We start from the raw sequence: 23677 nt of genomic DNA on the forward strand, positions 1-23677 counted from the left end.
TTGAACATTTCCAACATTATTGGCCAGGAATAATTATACTGTGCATTTAACTAACACTAGGCTTTTTTGGGGCATATTGGCACACTGTATGGGGGGAGTTATCACTATAGGAACCTGCTGTCTATATGAATACCATTGCTTGAAATCTGAAATACTATTTAAAGAAGAAAAAAAATCTTTATTTAAAATGTATAATATTTTATTACTTTTCTACAAAATGTAAAAGTTAAATTACGAAACATAAACAAATTATTAACACAGTAAAAATGAAAACTTAACATGTAAAAATGGCAAACTATTGTTTTGGTGAACTGAAGATGTAATTAACGAATTATATAAAATTACAACAAATAAAGCACTCATGACAACATACCCCAAAAAAATAAAAAGTATTTTTGGTTCAAATGTACCATCATTACAGTATATAGTTGACCCTTGCCTTGCCTAAATCTATGCTAGTGTGGTTTTATTGTGTTTACTTGTTTAGCTAACATCTTCTACACATATTGTTTTATTGGAAATTTAGTTTGGAGGACAGAATTCCCCAAAATAATCCTAATTAAATACATTTAAGAAACATTTGTCTTAAAAACCAACACTGATCCATCAATTATCATTGGTGCAAATGGGCTCAAAACCGTGTAGTTACTAAGATATATCCCTTGTGAAAATATCCCTACAAGACAACAAGTCCCAGTCTGCCCTAATATTTTGTCACCAAACATGAATCTACATTACTGTGTTTCTCCTCTTCTGTAGATTTGGCTCAAACTAAGTAATTTATTGTCCTGGTACACCCCAAGGTGCCTCTGTGCTAGCCAAACAGATCCGGTGGAAGCCACACAGTTCATTTGCGAGCACAAAGGGGGTGCTGCGAGGAGGTGAACAAGAGACATCATGGCCCCGAACCAATAAACTCTAAAACCAAGCATTCATCACTCAGCATTCTTGAAAAAAAAAAAAAAACATCCTGTGGATTACTTCTACGAAAGTTCTCTTTACTCCTTTGAAAGAGTAGCACAGTGCTTTCAAACAGTGTGAGTTCAAGATGAGAGGGGTGTGCATGTGTGCAATGGATGCCAAACTGAATCATTGTATTTTAGACAGCCACTGAAGAGCCCAAATCAGGAAGTCGAAGGTTTCTATGAGTGACTTAAAAGGTCTTTGCTGCATGATTCATGGCTAATTATGTGCACTGCTTGCTGGGTTTTCAGCAAGGAGTGCACATAATTAGCCCATTGATGATGTTTTTGGTTGCACACTTAATATGTTTTTGGCCCCGTTTACACATGGTATTAAGACGTGATTCAGGCGACCCGCTTGTAATGGTACAACAATAAAGACAGTTGTAAACGAGATCCAAAACATTTTGAGATTCGTCCATTCAACCACATTCCGAGCAGGGTTTCCGTTAGGCGGTAATTAACGTTTTTTGATGGTTAAAATGTCCAAATGTCCTACAAATTCAACCAATTTCAGGACACAATGTCCAGTGAAAATTTTAACATGAAGCGTCAGCAAACCCTTTAGTTGATGGCACAATTGTACAGCGTGATGCCATCCCAATAATGACAGTGCTTCAATGCCACAGAGGTTTAAACTTTCCTAATCCAGAACTACAGGGGGTTGCATCCTCCACATTGGCAGAAGCAGTGTGTGTTATTCCTGCCTTCTGAATAGCAAGTACTTCTCTCTGAGGCAGAGCGCTAATTAATATTTTGTCTAGTTTTTTCCTGTAAGTGCAGTTCCCAGGTCAGTTTGCCTTTTGACTCATGATGATGACAGTGGGCTGAAGGGGATACATTTAACTTTAGATAAGTCTGTGGCTCATACTTCTGAGTCAGACAGAAATTGATGCATTAATCTCTATTAGTGCAGATGGGAAGTTAATCCTCTACTCCTCAACAATGTAAGTGGGCAGATGCTCCGAGCACTTTTAGTCTCAGTTTGGCTAAAAACGACAGCATAAACACTTCCCTAAAGACTCATGCAATAGGTGTAAGTGAACTGAACAGGTGTGAATGACTGATCTATAGCTGGTAATACAATGTTTGCACTCATCAAATCAATGCAAATGTTGTTAATATCAATATGGAGACTGCTGGGGTTCAGGCTGATAGATTTGGCATGTCACAGGGACTGGGCTAACTTGTACAATAAAAATATTTAATATATACTATATATATATAAGCAATATCACACGAGCAAGAATGTCATGTAGCCCTACATCAGCACTGTTTTCATTTGGTCACAGGCTGAGTGCCATAGGTAATCAGGATTATGATTGCGAGTGTGATATTGCTTATATACAACAGTTCAATGAACAAGTACATTTTTAAAAATGAAGAAAAACTGAGAACGGTCATAAAAACGCATTTGTGCATGGAACTACTTTATTACGCAGGAGATCAGAATCTGCCGTTGCTGGTTCAAACCAAATGATGTGTCCAAGCCAAGTTATTGGATAAACAAGTATGGATGTGAGTGAGAGAGAGAGAGAGAGAGAGAGAGAGAGAGAGAGAGAGAGAGAGAGCACGTGTGATCACAGTAAGAGGTAAGCGCCTTGAGTTCTGTAATTAATCAGTATGTGTCTCTTAGCTGTGATGAGCCGTATTGCTGAAGTTGTTCGTTTAAAGCCATTTAAAGCTATTTCCTAGATGTAGACGCATAGTAGTAATACGAGTGATCACGGAGTCCTGTTTTATGTAAACAATGACTGACGGATTCACTTCACGTCACCAACTGCTCATATTACACACAACAATTATATTTTGCCACCACCTTCTGGCTAACATATGTAACGTCAAAAAGTAAAATAAAAAATACATGTAAGAGACACTTATACAAAAACTCTTAACACATATGCACTACTCTTACACTTTAGTTTAGAACAGCAGGAACAGACAAGTTCAAACTGACAAAGTCTACAGTAACTCAGATAATCGCTCTGTACAATTGTGGTGAGAAAAATATCATCTCAGAATGCTATTCTAAGATGCAGGTTGGCACTGTTTTGGCGGCACGAGGGGGACCTACACAACTACGCAGGTGGTTTTAATGTTGTGGAAGATCGGTGTGTATATATATATATATATATATATACACACACACACACACACACACACACTGTGTCTATTTGGAATTTTTCCATTGATACCAAAAACAAATATACTGTTATTTATATATATGTGGCAAGTGAGGATTGTGAGTGATTGATGAGGAGTGATGGCTTGGGGAGAATGATTGCAATCAGCTGGGAGAGGAGTTGATGCCGCAGTTCAAGAGAGAGAGAGAGAGATGCACAAATCCTGTCAGTGTCTTTATGTTTATACATATCTGGTTGAAAAGCAGTGTGTGTTTTAATGTGTTGCTGAAAAGCAACTTTTTGTTATACACTGTGAAGTGTCCAATAAATGTTTTTTGTGGATTGTTCACCCAGATCTTGCTTCCTCGTTCATAAGAAAGGCAGAGGTCTGCCACAATATAGTTACCCTACTCACTGCTACTTGTGTCTTTCCATCCATCACAGAATAAACTGGCTAAAACCTGCATCTAAAGCCATGAGAGGGCTGACGGTTTGCGTGAAAAAGGATTAAAGTGTCATTGTGACACTGTCAGCCCTACGCATTCAAATCAGACAAAAAATAAATAAATAAAATAAAATGGAGACGGAGAATGATATAAATAGGGCTCTTCAGTCTGGCTACACATGCAGGAATTTGGTTTTGTTCATGCTACAGCCTTCAGGGCCTTGAAGGGGACAATGACTAAAGGAAAAAGAGCCTTCATAACTATACTGACATAAAAGGCTGTAAAAAAACAATTTGAGACATTTTTCTTTAATACATCATATAACAGAACACACTAGGAGAGAGGCTACATTTAAACAGCAGCAGAATACTGCTGTCAGTCCTGTTGAAGAGTGCCAAGACAGATTCATATAGAAAAAGTAAGCAGTGACATGTAGTTGCATATATCTTCAAAACTGTCCTTGCTATTGCAAAGTGATGTCAGATGCACTCAGTGGGGAACCCACACATTTTGAGAAGCACTGAATGTCAGAAAAAAAGGAGGATGAGGATATGGGAACATCTGGTTGAGGTTTGGTCTGAAGGGTGGTGCGCTTTGATAGAAAGTGAATAACTATTTGCTGAGAAGTTAATATTTATAAAGAGATTGTGTTAGAGCACTTAGAGGGTGGGAATTTGGTTGGAAGAAATCAGTCAGACAATATTGGGACATTTTAGCAGAATCTACTCAGAGTAGTCAAGAGTAGTGTCTGAAATTAGTTATTTATAGTAAGATCAAGGTTGCCACTACTGCAGGTTGTACAAGGGAGGCTCCATACAATCTCTTTTTAGTCTTTTAGATGACATTTTCTTGTTGCTACTGAATGTTCTAGTAAATCGACACTGACAAGTCACTGACAAGCTTCATCTCCCATCATACATTGCTATATCTATTCAACCATTTCCTGTGGCACAACTGAGCCTTATAATGATTTTCCACTGACATGGTTCAGGGGCGGGGTCCTGGGCCAGTGCGAATTCTCGAACGAGACAGGTGACAGACAGGTGTGTTGGAGCTAAACTCTGCAGGAAGGTAGATCTCCAGGAGCAGGGTTGGTCACCCCTGCTCTATAACAAAAAAAAAATCCACAAAAATGTCAGACATCAAAAATTTTCAGGAAACAAAGATTTGGAGGACTTGTGATTTGGTCTTCTACGTCGATCCGAGATAAACTAGAGAGATCGCAAAGGGGCAAAAATGACTCTACGAAGACAAACGGCAAGAAACGATGCACGATGGCTTCAATCGAATGATTGACCAAATGATAAACCAAAAAAAAAACTTAAGAGAGAACAAGGGACCATAAGAAGGACCTAAACAAAACAGTGGACAGAGCAATGATTGCTTGGCTAACTTACTGGGACATTGAATTCACCCAGTAACGCTCGAGACAAACACTGATCGCCGATGTCCTCTGTAGCTGAGCTCGGCAAGTTATTGTATTTTCCAACTTTGTTAGCTTTCCTTACACTCTTCTCATCTTATTTTTTGTGCATTGTTGTTGTTCAGTAAAGGGAATACCCACTTGGTTAGGAAGACTGCGGCTCCCTGTCTAATGTGTGATTCTTATTCAAAACTTAAATACAATATTATATGCTATAAAACATTTGGACAAAAAATATTTGGACAAAAAACCAAATATAACCATCTGCTACACCAATGCTATTGACAATTCCACTGTTACAGTTTATAGTACTAAGCATGTTAAGCCACAGTATAAAAAATCATAGTAAATAATGTAATTATGTTAAGCCAAGCCCGCACTACCTGTCGATGTTACCTGGCATCTTGAACGTAGACGTCGTCTCTGACAAGTCTCGTTGAGCAATGTAATAACGTTGGATTGCATTTCTCTGTATGTCTGAATATGTCCTCAAAAACAAAAGTAAAAGCTGTACACAAACATTGTGACAGGCCATGTTTCTTTGTGAGCAGGTTAGGATGTCATGTAAAACTACCACATTGCCACGTAACCCGTCATGTCACCGTTCGGTTCTCAAGTCAGTGGAAAAGTGCAGCAGGTTCCAGATTGCCCTGGCTGAACCAGTCGAGCACAGGCTCGGCACGAGAACCATTTTACTCATTAAAACCTCCATCTAATCAAAGTCTTTCCAGCAAGTCCATCCTCTGTCGGCCATCGTTGGACTGCTCTCAGCAGGCTATTTCCTGTTATGCCAGTGCACCTCCTATCTACTTGAATGGGGGAACACTGAAATCTCCAAAATGGTCATTCAAGATTACGTTCAAATAACAAATTTCAAATCAGCAATAAAATCGGACAATATTGGAATCATAAAATGCGCTTCTTTACCTTATTCTAAAACACGCAATTTTCCCGGCTTGTATACATCATTGTATACTTGTATTACATAATTTACAACTAAAAATACAACTCACTTTTGGCTCCACTCTGTGGATATTTCACCAGGAAACGTGCTCAAACGTGCCCATACATTCAACAACACTTGAGGCTTTGCTCACTGGGCCAATGATTCAAGTTTCCATAAGCACAGACTGATTTCAGAAGAAAAATGTTCTACCAACTGTCTCCTACTTCACAGTGAGATCAGTCTGAACCAGGCCCATTGCCAAGAGTGAACATTGGGGGAATCCCAATGGGGCCAATATAATCTATTTTGATTACAACTACTGTTGGGTTGTTTTGTATTGTGGTGTGAAAATAGTTTTGGTCTTATTCTGTGTCTCAGATCATAAAAAGTGTGATCCCCTATGAAAACGTAATATATATTGACTCTATATTTTCTGGCGACGGCTCTGGTCTGAACACATAACAAAAGGAATATAAAATGTATAAATAAAATGTATGAACTCATATGAACAAATGAAAATCGGAAGTCCAAGTGTGATGTTAGTTAAGTGAAGACTCAATGTAGTGAAGACTCATTGTGATGTTCATTTGTTCATCACCGATTCTTCACTAGGTCTTCCTTCTGTGGTATTTCTCCATTCATGTAGACATATGCTGTTCTTGCAACAGCTGCCTTTATGCATTAAGGATTTGGCATCTGAGTGATCTGACTTGCCTTAAAGGGACTGTCTGTGTCCGTTGCATGCATGTAATCGGAGATTGCCTCTGTAATAAACTGGATATTATTATAGTAATTATAATTGATAATTGAATCCCATGCATTATATACCCCTAAATATTAACCATTTACTCCTCAAATGTCCTGAATAGCAAAATATAGGTACAGTATTGGACCACGGGTACCACAGTACCTTTTGCACAATAATTTTACTTACCAAACTGTCCACTCCTGCTAGCGTGTTGTTGGCATTATAGAGGGAATAGGTCAGCTGGTATACCCCATCATTGGTTTCACTGTTTCCATAGAAACCCACTCCCACGGCAACACTGTAAATTCAGAAAGGGAAAAGTTACAATTTAATCACACATTGTAATCATTGACTATTTAATCCACCATCAAATGGAGCCAAAAATCCACTGTGCTTTATGCACCGAGTCGTCATTTCAATATTTTTCTTCCAGCGAAAAGCTACACAAGTGCAAACACACACATATATTCTAAATTCAAAGTCATCTACTGAGACAATTTTAAGCCTAGGCATAGATCTCTCTGATATGTTGGCTGTCACTCATCATACCATGTCAAAAATGTTGCTTTTGTTCATATAAATATGATTTTTGAACTAAATTCATACATGAATCTGAAGTTAAATGAGTGGTCAGAATAAAAGCAGTGTGGCATGATACGTGGTGTACGCATGGCACATGCAGTTCTTTAATATTCAGCAGAAGCCAGAAGGTAACGTTCCCCAGACAGAAAAAAAAAGGGTTTAGGAAATAATAAACAACATAGTGCATTTTACCACTATTAGAGAGAGATTCACAACTTAGCAATGATGAAAAGATAAGCCAAAGTGTTTAGAACCTCAATACAACCACTAATATTCAGATTACTCTGTGGAATTAAATCTATTTTTAATATGATTTGCCAAAATGTGAGCTTTAGTGAAGACACTTCACCAATAGTGCCTAATTCAACACATTTCATATAAAGTAAGACCTACCAGACCATCTAGAAAACCAAAGAATCTAATTATTGCAGAATTGTTTGGAATGCTCAACAAAGACTAGTGAGACAATACTAATGTATGTAAATCCTCCACCCCAAAGAACAATCTCATCTGGAAACCGAAAGGCTCTCATTTAGAAAAAGTGATGTAATCAAAAAGCCCAGTCTCATCATCCATCTTGGAATTTGGTTTAATATCCTCCAGAGACCATATGAGGTCAATAGTGCAGGTCATATTTCAATAATAGGGCACACACAGCACAGGAAGGGTTTTTGAGATGCTTAAGTCATATATTTCACTGTTAATACAAGCTGCCCTTGCTGACTTCCTTTGTGTTGACAGAATAATTCACCCAAAAATGAAAATTCTGTCATTTATGCATCCTAACGTAAATGCAAACGCACATGTGTTTCTTCTCTGGAACACAATAGGAAATGTTAGGCAGAATTTTCAAGCAGCTATATTCCATACAATGAAAATGAATGCGGACTGAAGCTGTCGAACACCAAAATAACAAATAAAATCTCTCAAAACTAATTTACATGTACGTCTGCATGTACAGTAATAAGGCACCCAAAGGTCCATCACACCAGGTTTGAAGTGTTTTTACAAATAGCATTGGTTCTTGTGTGCCATATTTAAAAACATGGAGGTTATAATTTGTCTATCAACAACATACAACAGTGTATGTAAATGCATCACTGGAGATTTACTGTGTAATATTTATAATTTGACAAATTACAAAATGCCAAGATAGAGCTCCGGGTGGCTAAATCCGCCACACACACACACACAAACACAAACACAAACACAAACAAATGCATTAAGAATGCTGAGTGACTCCAGCCAGGTCTCCTAAGCAACCAAATTGGCCCGGTTGCTAGGGAGGGTAGAGTCACATGGGGTAACCTCCTCATGGTCACTATAATGTGTGGTTCTCGCTCTCCGTGGGGCACGTGGTGGGATGTCTGTGGATGCCACAGAGAATAGTGTGAAGCCTCCACGTGCACTATGTCTCTGCGGTAATGCGATCAACAAGCAACATGATAAAATGCGCGGATTGACTGTCTCAGACGCGGAGGCAACGGAGACAACACTACACTGATGGCACAGGAGAATGTGTGTGGCCTGGAACATGGGACATTTTTATAATTATGGGGACAAATTAATTCTCGTTAGCTAGATGGCTTCTAGCCAAATATCCCTCCATCTCTGATTAAATAAGGGAAATAATCTCACGAGGGAGAGGAAAAATATAGAGAATATAGGGACAGCAATGAACAAGATGAGAGAAACAGTGTCAAATGGAGATAACTCCAACTGTTTGTGGATGGAGGATTTTCTGATTCGTTTCGAGTTTTGGATATGATGAAATATTTAAAATTTTACCAAAAATACAGAAAACTATTGTAAAGTATAGGCCTAATGGTGCGTTCACATACAATGCAAATCAATTACGTACAAAGTCAATGCAAAGATGCGAATGAAGCGAATGGCACGACTCAAACACGCAAAATCGCTTCATTTGCTTCATTCAACGAGTTTACATTTTTCAACTCGAGCGAAAAATTAGCATGATGCGTTGTCGTGAAAGCCTATCAGCATTGAGATTGTCCGGATGTCACTGATGTACTGATGTAGTAGCAGAAGTCTGGAAAAATGGATGAAAGAATTATTGTAGCGGTGTGTGTACACCCGGAATTGTATGACACAATGACATACATGTACAGAGACCGAACAAAAAAAGGCATCGCTTGGAGGAAAGTGAGCGAGGATGTTGGACTACTTGATTCCAGCTATTGGTTGTACTTTACTATGAACCAAGTCATTGAAGCCCCTCCTCCTGTCCTTTTCCGGAAGAGAAGGTGAAATACTCGCTGGTTCGCATTACTTGCTGATTAATGGCTATTTTTAATGGCTATTTTTCCACTGAGAATATTGGATGAATTTCACCAAAATGGCATTATCTTCAGAAAGCTGACTAACAGACTGCAGCATCGTCAAAAGGTGTTAACACATGCTCCATCTCTCTCTCTCTCTCTCTCTCTCACAAAGACAAAGACAAAGATCCCCCATTTAGCCTGAACAGACTGTAGGGGCAAGTGCTGTTAGCGAGCACCTCTGAAGGCCGGAACGGTACACGAGGGGGTGGGTGGCCAGCACCACGCCCGACCGCCTTTGTCTCCCCAGTGGCGATGTTTTACACACCGCACCAGGTACTCATTTTAGGCTGAGTCAACCTAGGGGAGGCCCAGGACCGGTTCAGATAATCGTCACTGGTGTTAGCCATGAGCGGGAATCGAACTCGGGTCGCCAGGTTCATAGCGCAGCACGCTAACTGCTACACTACCGCTCTCGCTCTCACACTCTCTCACACACACACACACACACACACACACACACACACACACACACACACACACACACACACACACACACACACACACACACACACACACACACACACACACACACACACACACACACACACACACACACACACACACACACACACACACGTTGTGTTTCCATGTTTTATGGGGACTTTCCATAGACATAATGGTTTTTATACTGTACAAACTTTATATTCTATCCCCTAAACCTAACCCTACCCCTAAACCTAACCCTCACAGAAAACTTTCTGCATTTTTACATTTTCAAAAAACATAATTTAGTATGATTTATAAGCTGTTTTCCTCATGGGGACCGACAAAATGTCCCCACAAGGTCAAAAATTTCGGGTTTTACTATCCTTATGGGGACATTTGGTCCCCACAAATTGATAAATACACGCTCACACACACACACACACACACACACACACACACACACACACACACACACACACCCTTGTTTCTCTAATAAAATGTTAGAAACAGCCCATACTTCTAAAGTGATGTTTTTGAGAGGCTTGGGCACATCATTTGTTTTGAACCAGCAACGGCAGATTCTGATCCGTGGCGTAAGAAAGTAGTTCCATGCAAAAATGTGTTTTTCCAAAAAAAAAATATTTACTTAAAATTCATTTAACTGTTTTATACAAGCAATATCACACTCGCAATCATGCTATATGGCGCTGAATCACAGCAGTGCTGATGTAGGGCCATATCGCACTCTTGCTCATTCGCGATATTGCTTAATTTTCATTTGCTAGAAGAACATTAAAAAGTCTTTCAAATAGATAAAATATATTTGTTACAGTAATGCTGTAAGTAATGCATAAGTTGTTGATTTTATGCCTCAAAAATTACTTCAGATGGACAGAAACATAGCCCAAAAAGCTCTCATCTGGCCAAAAAATAAATAAAGAAGACATTTTCTTTTTTAATATATATATATATATATATATATATATATATATATATATATATATAAATACTGGTATGTTATATATATATATATATATATATATATATATATATATATATATATATATATATATATATAATAAAACCGCTCTGAAAGTAGGAACATGCATAATAGCTAAAAAAAAAAAAATTAAGAGGGGGATAGAAAGAGAGACAAAGAGAGAGTGAGGCTTTACTTCCAGTTCACTACTGGGTTAAGAATGTCTTCTAAAAACATCTTATAATGGTTTGTTAGAGTCAGAGCAATCCGGAAAGGAGTTCTAAGACATTCAATTAAAAAAAAAAATCCATCCATCCACATTAATAATGTGTTTACAAAATTTACATGATTGTTAATTATATTCTATTTTCTATTTTGTTTTGTAGCAAATGTGTGCATATAGTACTACCACGAATCTTGAGGCATCTTGATAAATCTGTAAATCATTTTGATGGCAGAAGTTTCATCTGACCACAAAGTTCACCACCATTTCTCCACCTCCAAAAATCACACAAAAAGTATTTTTGGAACTAAAAATATCTTGTAAACATAAGAACTAAAATATCAGGCTCTCACCTTGTTTTAGTGCCACCTCGCTTTAATTTTCACACTATTTTGTGATTTCAATCTGTCTCATCTCTCTTGGTCCTCGGTCGTCTCCTTCCCTGAGGGGGGCAGCGTTTCGTTACGATAGACTTGCGTTAGCAGTTTATTCAGTCACTGGCTTCTTTGTTCATACAGGCACAATGCATCACAATGACAACAAGAGCCCTCACACAAGTTTGGTTAGGGGGTGGGTAGGCTTGTTTGCTAAAGCTGCAACCATCTGTTAAGCCATCTTGGTCCTGAATGAATCATTAGAACATGATTAAAACCATATTGGTCACTCACCCGTGAACTGTAGGCCACAACTTCCTGTTTCATCAAATTCTTTAACAAATGACAAACAGCTGACACTGATGATATGATATACTGTACTGCACATCACACAATATCACAAGATTTTTAAAGAACAAATTAAACAGGGTTCCACAGTCATAGAAAATTTAAAATTCCCTGATATTTCCAGGTTGTGTCAACATATACATTTATTTAACTACAAAACCATTTTATTTAATAAAAAAAAAGTTTTTGAAATTGATGACTTGGACCAAATAATAAAGAAAAGCAGCCAATAAGTGCCCAACGTTGATGGAAACTCCTTCAATATGGTTTAAAAAGCAACCCAGGGTGATACCTCAAGATGTTGGTGGAGAAAATGTCAAGAGTACATGTCTGCAAATTCTTAGTAAAGGGTGGCTACTATGAAGATTCTAAAATTTAACGTATTATTGATTTATTTTGTATTTGTTTAGTCACAACACAAGTCCTATAGATACTTTTCTATTATTCCATAGATTTGATGATAATAATAATTGATACAAATAATAATAAAGAATGAGTAAGTGACCCCAAACGTTTGAACGGAGTGCATACATATATATATATATATATAATAGTTTATCATAATAGTTTGCTCAAAAACAAAAACCTTCATCATTTAATTCTGACCCCATATTATTTTCTTTCTTCCATGAAACAAAATTTTGATGTTAATGAAATTTGAGGCCTAATTTTATGATACTTAAATGGTGCTTACTTTGTCCTTTTTGGCACTTAGAAGTATTAATCATCATCCATTTTTCTTGTATGAAAATCAGAAGCTCTTATAATCTGTCTAAGATCTCCTTTTTGTGTTTTACGGAAGAGAGAAAACAATGCAGGTTTGGAATGACATGGGGTTGATAAATTATAACCAAATTTTCATTTTTGTGTGAACTATTTCTTTAAATAAGTTCTTTTTTTATACTCCTGGATTAGTCATTACTAGTCTGTGATTTATTCATGACATGTTTCTTTAATCAAAGCAGTAAAACTCTTCATGTCGTGATCTAAGGGACTCTTAAAGGCGCAGTATATCCGAGCACAGGGCAACCATGGCAACACAAGCTGCACATTAAGTGAACATCTAAATACCAAAGAAGCTACTACACAACTGCTGCCATCCACTAATAATAATTGCAAAGAACAGTAGAGAGAATTTCCCACTATGCAGTCACAGTGAGTGTCCTCTAAACTAGAATGGCATGCTAGACCATATCGTCTGCTATTAGGGCCGGTTGCTTTTAGTAATTGTGTTACAGTTATGCATTTTATCATGTATCTGCCCGCCCCATAATGTTAGTAAAGGTTTTTATTTATTTATTTTCCACCAAAAACTGTCATAATTGATTAAGACCATTGTAAGTAGCAAATGGGCAGTCTTTTCATGTCTCGATGTGTTGCAATACATTCATCTCTTTGACATCAGAAAGTTGCAGAAGTTCAGAAAAAAGGCATACGCATGCATTTCCCATCTGGAACGTGTTGGGTGGCTGCTTTTTCCAGCGGAAAGCAAGGGTCATGGCGGCAATGTGGTTATTCGTTTCCTGGACCATAAGAGACCACTCCCTCTAAAGCCACGTTCGGCATGCCAGTAGTGAAGAGATACCATTACGTGACACATCAGGTGTGTTTCATCCCACTGCCAGCGATGTAATTAAGTTTCGTCTTAATATTGCATACAGTGAGTATGTGTTAGATTATATACAGCATATGCCACTATTTACAATAAGTTTAAATGTCATCTACTGTCCTTGGTAATTTAATTATTTCATATTCATTTGAACGGTATTTAATTAAAGATACTTATTAATTTGTGCACGTGATATATGTGTTTTTTTTTTTATATGTAACATCCATTCACCCACCTGCACTCCCTCTTATGAAAGAATGAACTGTTTGACAGCATTTAAAAAAAAAAAAAATGTGCTGTGTGGAGCAGAGGGCAGCGGGGCCGGGTCGGAATATCGCGCACCCGGTCCCCAATCGGCCTGATGAGGCGTGCGAGGGATAAAGGCGGCCGGTGACGACATCCCTCCTCCTTCCCGGGTTGGAGGAGGCGAGAACCGGCTTGTCAATATAAATAATATTTAAAGAAACTCTAAACCAAAACACACAAACATAAACACACATGACAGACATGCCCGTAATTCTCTCTCTCTTGAACCATCGTCACCGGACGCCTTTATCCCTCGCGCGCCTTATCAGGCCAATTGGGGACCGGGCGCACGATATTCCGACTAGGCCCCGCCCCCCTCCGCTTCACATGCTGTCATTGGGGTCTCTATTGAAATACCTCTCAACACTGAACAGAAACACCTCTGGCATGCATTTGCTAAAAAACACATTAACATTTAATGCAGATGAAGTCATTCAACCCTGCCGAGACATCCTGCCAATTTTAGCAGAAACGCTTAAATATTTGAAGGTGAGGTTGTTTAGGAGTGTTTCATTAAAAGTTTCCAAAGTTGACTAAATAAAGAGCAAGCAACACCAACAGACTGCCTTGGATAGACAATTAAGTTGTAAGATCTCAGCAATGTCAAAACAGTTGATGAAAGTTCAGAGAATGCAAAAGCAGCGTTCAACAGTTATCTTACTCAAATTTAGGGATTGAAGATACAGTATGAATAACCAGAGGGACTAATTGAGGGTGCATTTTATTAAGATATAGTAGGGCTAAGACATATTGACAACATACTGAACCTTACAGCTTCATTTTTGTTTGCATCAAATACATAACGGTTAGATCAAGACCAAATTCCCGATGTTAAACGCAGACCATGCTTCTGCATTTAACCCAACTGTGCGCTCTGTCTCACCACAGAGGCTTTCAGTGTACTGCTAGGCGTAATGCTAACTCAATAATATAAACATATATGACTGTCATGGGATTAAGAGAGTGAATAGTGCCCTCAGAAACATAAGGGCATTTACATACACAACTCTCACTAATTCAACTGAGCACTTTAGAGCTCAGCATTTCTTCAGCAGCATTCTGGAGAGCGATGGGATGATGTAACCGCTAGGATGGAGCCTGCAAGGACACTGGATTGAAATTAGATTAGATAACTCCCCTGCTGCTATTGTGTGGCGACAAAAGACACATACATATTTATTCTACTGTGTAAAGCTGGATGAAAGAACACCACCTCCAACTTAACCTAGCAAAGGCGGAACTTCTCTTTATTCCATCGAGTGCCGCTACACAACATCACTTAACCATTTAGTTACAACTGTCAACGACTGAAACATCCATGAAAGGCAGAAATCTTGGGGAAGTGTTTGTTGATCAGTTAAACTTGATGTACCAAATCGTAAATCTGGATATATACTGTACTTACTCTATTGCCCAATAAAAACTGTGGACAGATTTATTTTATTAAAAGTGTGGGAGACATATCCCCTGTGCCCTCTCCCTTGTATTTTACAGCCATATGTCATGCCTCTCTTCATCAAAATGACCTGGCAGCCAATGGTTGCTCATGTCAAGCTCAAGTCATTGATGCTCGTTTCCAGAACAGCCACTGAACAGCTACATATCAGCTTTAAGTTATCTAAATGGGCAAACATTTGGAATGTAAATGACTCAAAATGACTACAACAAAATCCTCTATAAAGTAGAAACGACTGAAGCCATTTTGGCAGCTAGTTGTTTTTAGAGTCTTAATGTGTGACGAAGGCAAAGAACTAAACAGTGTCTCCCTCATCCCAGAGGTCAAAATTACATTCCGGTATGCCCAGGCTTATTCATACCCCTGTTTCAGTCTTAAACATAGTCAGACTGTGTGTGTTCCCACAACCCCTCCTCTAACGCAGATGGACAATGTGACCCAAACAAAGCTAGTGTTTCTATTGGTGGTCAGTGGTATGGTGTTCAGAGAGGAATGTAGACCACTCTCTGCCTCTGAGCACTGCAGCATTACCTGAAGTGACCCAATGAACTATTTTTTAGAGTTATTATTTTTATTCTTATTTAAGCAATTGAAAGTGTGAGAGAGAAAGAGATCAATTACATCTCTTCACTAGGTAGCTTAAAGGAATTGTTCACCCCATAATGACAATTCTATCATCATTTGTCAAGGATATGCAGAGTATCAGGTGCTACACACAGCCAGGTACAGCAAAAGGTTTGACAGACTTCCCAACATTTCTCTGAACATCCAATAGAAGTCACTGACTTGCAAACATAGGCAATATTGCATTTTGAGGATTCATCTGTCTGATGTCAAAAGTGTAAAGCAAAAAAAATGAAAATGTGGTTCCTTGCAATTTTACCCCTTGTAGAGGGAGGGGGTGCATCCTCAAAAGTACTAAAAGATTTTTTAATGGAATTGTTAAAAAAACAGGATCATTAAATTCCTTATGATCCCTATCCCTAGTTTTAAAACATATGTTGAAAAATGAAGATCTGCCTAATCTGTTAGTGTCCGCAGAGGTCTATTTCCTTTTGTTACACTGAATTTGTATTTGCATTTTATACATTCATTGTTTGCTTTGTTCATCAAAATGACAAGACCCTTCATCAGCTATCTGTGTGACAGGATTGAGTAAGCATGTTTGCTAAAGAGAAACAGATGAAAAAATAATAGATGGAGACAAAATGAGTAAGAAATGTCAGCCAGAAGTGATGAGCTCATTTGCTTAAGGGGATTTCACTTGTTTTTGCCATATTGATGAAATACTTTCTTTTCCACCATTTGTTTGAAACACAATGTTTGAAACGTTGACCTGTAGAAACTTATAGAAATTAGTTTTTCATTCATGTATAGCCTATTTCTTGTGTTATCTAAACACAATGTGCAACATATTTTGTTTGCTGAATGGCTAAATAATAATTTGAACTCTCATGAGTTCACCCAAAAATGAAATTTCTCTCATTATTTACTCACCCTCATGCCATCCCAGAATTGTATGAATTTCTTTCTTCTGCAAAAAAAAATATGATTTTTAGAAGATATTTCATTTCTGTAGGTCCATACAATGCAAGTGAATGGGTGCCAAAATGTTGACGGTCCAAAAAGCACATAAAAGCATCATAAAACTAATCTATACAACTCTATAAAACTAATCTATACAGTGTTTTAATCCATATTTTTAGAAGTGGTATTATAGGTGTGGGTGAGAAAAAAATAAATAAAATGTAAGTACTTTTTTGCTTGAAATACTTCTCCCTGACCAGTAGGGGCGATATTATGCATTAAGAATGTAATCACAAAAAACACAATAAGAAGAAAGTGAAAGTGATCTATGTCTCACCCACACTTATTTATATTGCTTCTGAAGATATTGATTTAACCACTGGAGTCATATGGATTACTTTTAAGCTGATTTATGTGATTTTTGGAGGAAAAACACTTTAGCACCTATTCACTTGCATTGTATTGACCAAAAGAGCTGAGAAATTCTTCTAAAAAATCTTCATTTGCGTTCAGCAGTTTAAAGAAAGTCATACACATCTGGTATGGCATAATGTGAGTAAATGATGAGAAATTTTCATTTTTGGGTGAACTATCCCTTTAAAATAAATTTTTGGGTGAACTATCCCTTTAAGAGACAGTTTTGAAAAAAATATTCTATATATTATGCAAAAAAACAACAACTAATAAACCAAAATTAATGATGTAATCATTAAAGAAATGTCCCAGGTCAATACAAAGTTATGATCAGTTGATAGCATGTGTGGCATAATGCTGATTACCACACACACACACACACACACAAAAAAAACTGTTTTGACAAGTTGTAATATTGGATATACTGTACCTTTAAACAGATATGGTTAAGCAAGTGATTTTAATCACACTAAAATCATGTTAACAACTTAACACATATAATGTTTATGTCTTGTGATTATCCTTTTGTTTCTAGACTGTTACCGTTCACTTCCATTGTAACTTCCTTACCGTAAACACAATTTTTTGTGGTAATCAAAATAATGCCACAGATGCTGCAAATTGAATATTGAACCAGGAAAATTCCTTGTTGCAAAAATTGTGCTGGACTAACAAAATTCCTCAGTTGTGTGACTGTGTTGAATCTCTTTGAATTGCAATTCAGTAAATTACTCCTGTCATTTCAATTCAAATTCAGCATACTGTGTGGCATGTCCAATTCTGAAAAGGCAGCTATTTCTTAAATTCCGAATTTTGCCCTACCCTGCCATGGACAGATCAACTGAAATGACCACAATGAACATATAAGCACAACATTTCCCAATACATGTTACACATAAACTTGAATATTTTACTACACTTTCAGCATCTCGCAGAGCGGGTTTAAAACTCGAAGCATGAGAACAGTGGTGCGTACCAGCAGATCAGCCCTGCAGCAACAGCAGCCCAAGTGACACAGCAAGAGTTGGACTTCTTACTCTCCTCTTCCTCTTCATCCTTCCGACAGCAGCAAAGGCAGCTCAGGTAGATCGCTAGGCACAGCAGGTTTACACCAAGCCCAGCCGCTGCTACACAGCCCAAAAATATGAGCGACTGAAAGAGAGAAACAGAGAGAGATAGGGCATGAGTTTCTTAGTTAATAAGAAACAGGATTTTCCTTGCCCTTTTTGCAAAAAAAGTTTGATCTATTGAGACATTTACAATTCAACACTCCCACCCAAGTCCACTCAGGCCATTTATGAAAACTAAGGTGCAAAATTGGGACATTTATGACAAGTTGGCATGTACAAAACAAATGACTTTTACTGTCATAGAGAAAAATAAACAAACCAAGGAACAATGTTGTAGCGATTTTACAAGTTATTACAGGTCATTTGTATTGCATAAATAGATACGAAATGAAAACACAAATTTGTTCACAGACATTTCTTTCTTTTTTTTATAAACTGTTGCATAAGAGACTAGATCAAATTTGATGCCTGGTAGCAGCATTGTTCATTTTCACGGGCAAAAAGATTAGCCTATCATAACAGAGATCAATAACAATATAGAATCTTAAAGGGAAAGTTCACCCAAAAATGAAAATTCTTTCATGATTAACTCAACCTCCTGGCATCCCAGATAACTTTCTTTCTTCTGCAGAACACAAATTAAGATTGTTAGAAGAATATTTCAGCTCTGTAGGTCCTCACAATAATTGAATGGGTGCCAAAGGTTTTAAGCTCCAAAATCCACTTGAAGGGAGTATAAAAGTAATCCATATTACTCCAGTGGTTAAATCCATGTGTTCTGACACAATATGATGGTGTGTGTGAAAAACAGATATGCAGATATGGTGATATGCACGAAGAATGTGAATCACCAAAAACAGAAGAAGAAGAATGGGAAGGTGAAAGTGAAGTGGAGATTGACTGAGCAGGGAGGAGAATTTATATTAAAAAAGGACTTAAATATTGAACTTTTTCTCACCCACACCTATCATATCACTTCTGAAGATATGGATTTAACCGCCAGAGTCGTCTGGAGTACTTCTGTTGCCCTTATGTGGATTTTGGAGCTTGAAAAGTTTGGCACCCATTCACATGCATTGTATGGACCTACAGAGTTCCAACAGAGGTGAAATATTCTTTTAAAAATCTTCATTAGGGTTCTACTGAAGAAAGAAAGTCATACACATCTGGGATAATATGAGGGTGAGTAGATTATCATTTAAATTTTTAGGTGAACTAACCTTTTAAGGGCAGAGTAGCAAAACAGCCCATTTAATTCTGACTGTGTAAGAGTGTGGAAATGGTAATGTTAAACTAAATTATGCCTTCTTGGTGTAAGAAATCTTGAATAACAATAATAAAACATTATTGAATATGTTCGCTAATAGAGCTTGCCAATAAATATAATCTTAACGCATGCAATGGAAATATGAATATGCTACAGTACATGTAGCCGTAACTATTGGCTCTATTGCCTGTGACCTTGTGCTCTAACACAGGTTTTCCATCGATGCTGAATGAAGTCACGACCTCCTGAGATGCTTTCTGGGTACAGACAGTGCATGACATTGATAAGTCTTTTCAGGTTACAACACTCTAACTTCAGGGAGTTCCAGTTGATATATCTAGGGCTATTTTTCTCTCACACCAGCTTTAAATGAGGACAAGGTAGTGTGATGTTCTGCTAGTGCTTAGTGCTGCAAACACACACACTAACCAACTACAAACACACCCATAATGATGCCATTGGTTGAGCCAATGTCGACATGTCAGGCTGGTCGGGATACTCAAACAAACAGAATCATAATATTGCTCCACAGAGCCACAGTGTTACACTTTTTGGGGAAATCAACCCAAGAATGGCTTACTTATATTTTAGTTGTCTTAGGAATGGATAGGATAAATTATTTTTAAATTACACACTTTGCTTAACTAGGATGCAACTATGGATTTAAAGCAGCGGCTGGGAATAATTATGCAAACAACTGATGGGGCACCACAATTACTATAAAAGTCACAATCACATACAAACACCATGCCATATCCCATCTGCTCAGGAGAGGAGATAGAAAGTAGGACAGCTATAGCAGGCAGCTCATTGTCTCTAGTTCCTACATCACATCCCTGCTTCTTTCACTTTCCCTGCATTTCTTGGTTACATTCAACATCCACTATATTTCATCCTGTGGGTGGTGGGCCATCCTGAGCCATCTGTTTCACTGCCATCTATTCACTCTAACACTAACGAGTCAGCCTGTCTACCCACTATTCCATTTGCAACATTAATGCACTGTGAGAGAGGAACTGGTTTAAAACCACAACAGAAAAGAATTGGACTGGCTTATACGTCTTCCACTTCATCTCATTTTAGCCTACAGTATATGCAACATGATCACATGGAAAGTCATCATGTTGTTTTCGAGAGTTCTGGTATAGGATCGGCCACATTATTTCGACTCACCAAGAATCACCATCTCCTATCAGACATTTCAGCATCTGCTCCACTGTGTTTACCATAGTAAGACCTACCTTATATCTACCATTTATCCAGGCCTACACGGAATCTGTGGCCACAGACTTCTGCAGATTTCCATAGAATTTCAATGCCTGACTTTCACACATCACTACCCCTGGCATGCTTGTTTATGAAATGTTACAGTAGACCTATCATTCCATCATTATATTGTATTATTTCTAATACACTGGCTTTTTTCAGCTACCCAAAACACTAGATATCAACATCGGCCATTGTAAAACCCATAACATCCTATTTTTAATGACCGCAAATGAGACATTCTAAAAATGAAATTTTAATGACATTAAATGAACATACATTTTGATTGATAATTTATAATTTTACCAATTTGTTATGCATCAAAATTGCCAAATAATTGCCCAATACATCAGTCTATCACAACTTATAACCATAAAATCTCAAGTGTTTGAACAATAAGTAACATCTTATTCGTATTATCTGAAAAAAGACAAGTTAGTTTCTAAACCCCTCCTCCACCTCTAAGGATGGAGAATTCTCCCATCAGGCTTTTGCAAAGGGCAAAAATGGGTTGATGAAGGTAATTTGATGATGAAGTGGGGGGAGGGAGCATGCATACTGCCACAGGAGGGGTCCAATGGCAGGGAAGAGGGGTGGATATCAGGGAATATGTGTTTGTGTGTGGATTGGTGCTAAAAACCACAGGGAGGAGAGCAGTTGGTTTGGAAACAGAAGGGGAAGGGTGGCATTATGTTGAATATTTATGGTCAGCAAATTTTTTTTATAAAATCCTCAGACATAAATAAACATTTCCATGGAAACCTCTAGGTTAATGTTGTAGTTAAGCCCTGGGACAAAGTAAATGGGACAAAGAGAAAATGATCTGACTATTTTAATGAAGCAGCATGTGACGACATATCTGGAATTACCCAGACCAAATTCCATGATCACCCTCAACACTGAAAAACTGTGTGTGTGTGTGTGTGTGTGTGTGTGTGTGTGTGTGTGTGTGTGTGTGTGTGTGTGTGTTTGAATAGATGTATATGTATATATATATATATATATATATGTATATATAGAGGTATATATATATATATATATATATATATATATATATATATACACAGGGACTGGTGCACTTCACAAAATAGATGGCATCATGAGCAAGGAAAATTATGTGGATATACTGAAGCAAAATCTCAAGACTTCAGCCAGAAATTTCAAGCTCGGTCGAAAATGGGTCTTCCAAATGGACAATGACCCCAAACATACCTCCAAAGTTGTGGCAAAATGGCTTAAGGACAACAAAGTCAAGGTACTGGAGTGGCCTACAAACCTGACTCAGTTACAGTTCTGTCAGGAGGAATGGTCCAAAATACCAGCATCTTATTGTGAGAAGCTTGTGGAAGGCAACCCAAAATGCATAAATGTATTTGGCTAAGGTGTATGTAAACTTCTGACTTCAATTGCATATATATTATACACACACACACACACACACACACACACACACACACGTTGTGTTTCCATGTTTTATGGGGACTTTCCATAGACATAATGGTTTTTATACTGTACAAACTTTATATTCTATCCCCTAAACCTAACCCTACCCCTAAACCTAACCCTCACAGAAAACTTTCTGCATTTTTACATTTTCAAAAAACATAATTTAGTATGATTTATAAGCTGTTTTCCTCATGGGGACCGACAAAATGTCCCCACAAGTTCAAAAATTTCGGGTTTTACTATCCTTATGGGGACATTTGGTCCCCACAAAGTGATAAATACACACACACACACACACACACACACACACACACACACACACTAGTCACTACTCACTGTTGACAGGAGACACAAGGAGAGAAAGAGAGATAGCTGACAAATGATTTAGGATAGAGTAAACAAGATAAATATGAAGGGGGACAAAAAAGTTTGCATGTATGCATGGCATGCGCAGTGCACAAGAGAAAAAGAGAGAGGGATGATAGCATGCAATGAAGACAAAAAACTACTCAGGGCCATTATAATGAATAGCTTCAGAATTCATTTGTAATTAACTGAAAAACAAAAACAAAACATAAAACACAAACAACCACGTTGCAGCCTTATCACTCCCTGCCAGTGTTCTCTCTGTCACCAACACATGTTCAGCAAAAGTGAGTGTGTAATTTTAATAGTCAAACAAATACAATGTGTGCACAAACATGATGTGCATTAGTAACAGGCAGACATGAATAATGGAACACCTGTATTATCCTCTATGGAAATAAGGAAACAAAAAATTATTTACACACTGCACACTTTCTAACAAAGCAGATTTCCACCCATATATTCCACAATGAGACTTAACAAAGCAGAGCTGTTTTTCAATTAGCCGCCTGCCGATAAGCTCATGCTTAATTGTGTACATGGGACTAGGGCACAGGGCTTCCACACATTTTGAGCAATGAATTCCCATGACTTTTCAGCCACATTCACTCTGTTGTCAGTAGGGATGTTCCGATACCATTTTTTTTAGAACGAGTACAAGTACTGATGCTTTTTTTCTTTCTTTCTTTAGTAATAGCGATACCAAGTCCGATAACTGTTTTTTTCTGAACTCAATATCAGCAGTTTATTTAAAATGTGTCATCAAAATTGTAAATCAATCAATTAAAACTTTAATCAAATGAAAGTATAACAATTAATGATCAACATTTATATCAAATGAAGTGATTTTATACAGAACCACACAGTACAATCCTAAATACAACATTGGAGTTATATTTGTCATATAAAGTGCTGCATAACAGAGCATCACAGATGTGAGATATTTCTTAAATATAATACAGTTACTATTGATTTATTATTATTACTATTAGTAGTAGTAGTAATAGTAGTATAACAGTGAATATTTA

The 23677-nt window shown here is 37.7% G+C and overlaps 1 protein-coding gene across 2 annotated transcripts in view; it reads right to left on the reverse strand.

Annotated features, from left to right (window-relative positions):
• Nucleotides 1-23677, reverse strand: part of LOC127633604 (protein tweety homolog 2-like) — a 66445-nt gene that overhangs the window by 21404 nt on the left and 21364 nt on the right. For both annotated transcript variants that reach the window (XM_052112824.1, XM_052112823.1), the window contains exons 2-3: nucleotides 18211-18386; nucleotides 6835-6946 (exon numbers count right to left, since the gene is read on the reverse strand). In XM_052112824.1, coding sequence (XP_051968784.1) covers nucleotides 6835-6946; nucleotides 18211-18386 — 288 coding nt within the window. The remainder of the gene's footprint in view (nucleotides 1-6834; nucleotides 6947-18210; nucleotides 18387-23677) is intronic.

Source organism: Xyrauchen texanus, chromosome 40 (genome assembly GCF_025860055.1).
Source record: "Xyrauchen texanus isolate HMW12.3.18 chromosome 40, RBS_HiC_50CHRs, whole genome shotgun sequence".
NCBI classification, from domain to species: Eukaryota; Metazoa; Chordata; class Actinopteri; order Cypriniformes; family Catostomidae; genus Xyrauchen; species Xyrauchen texanus.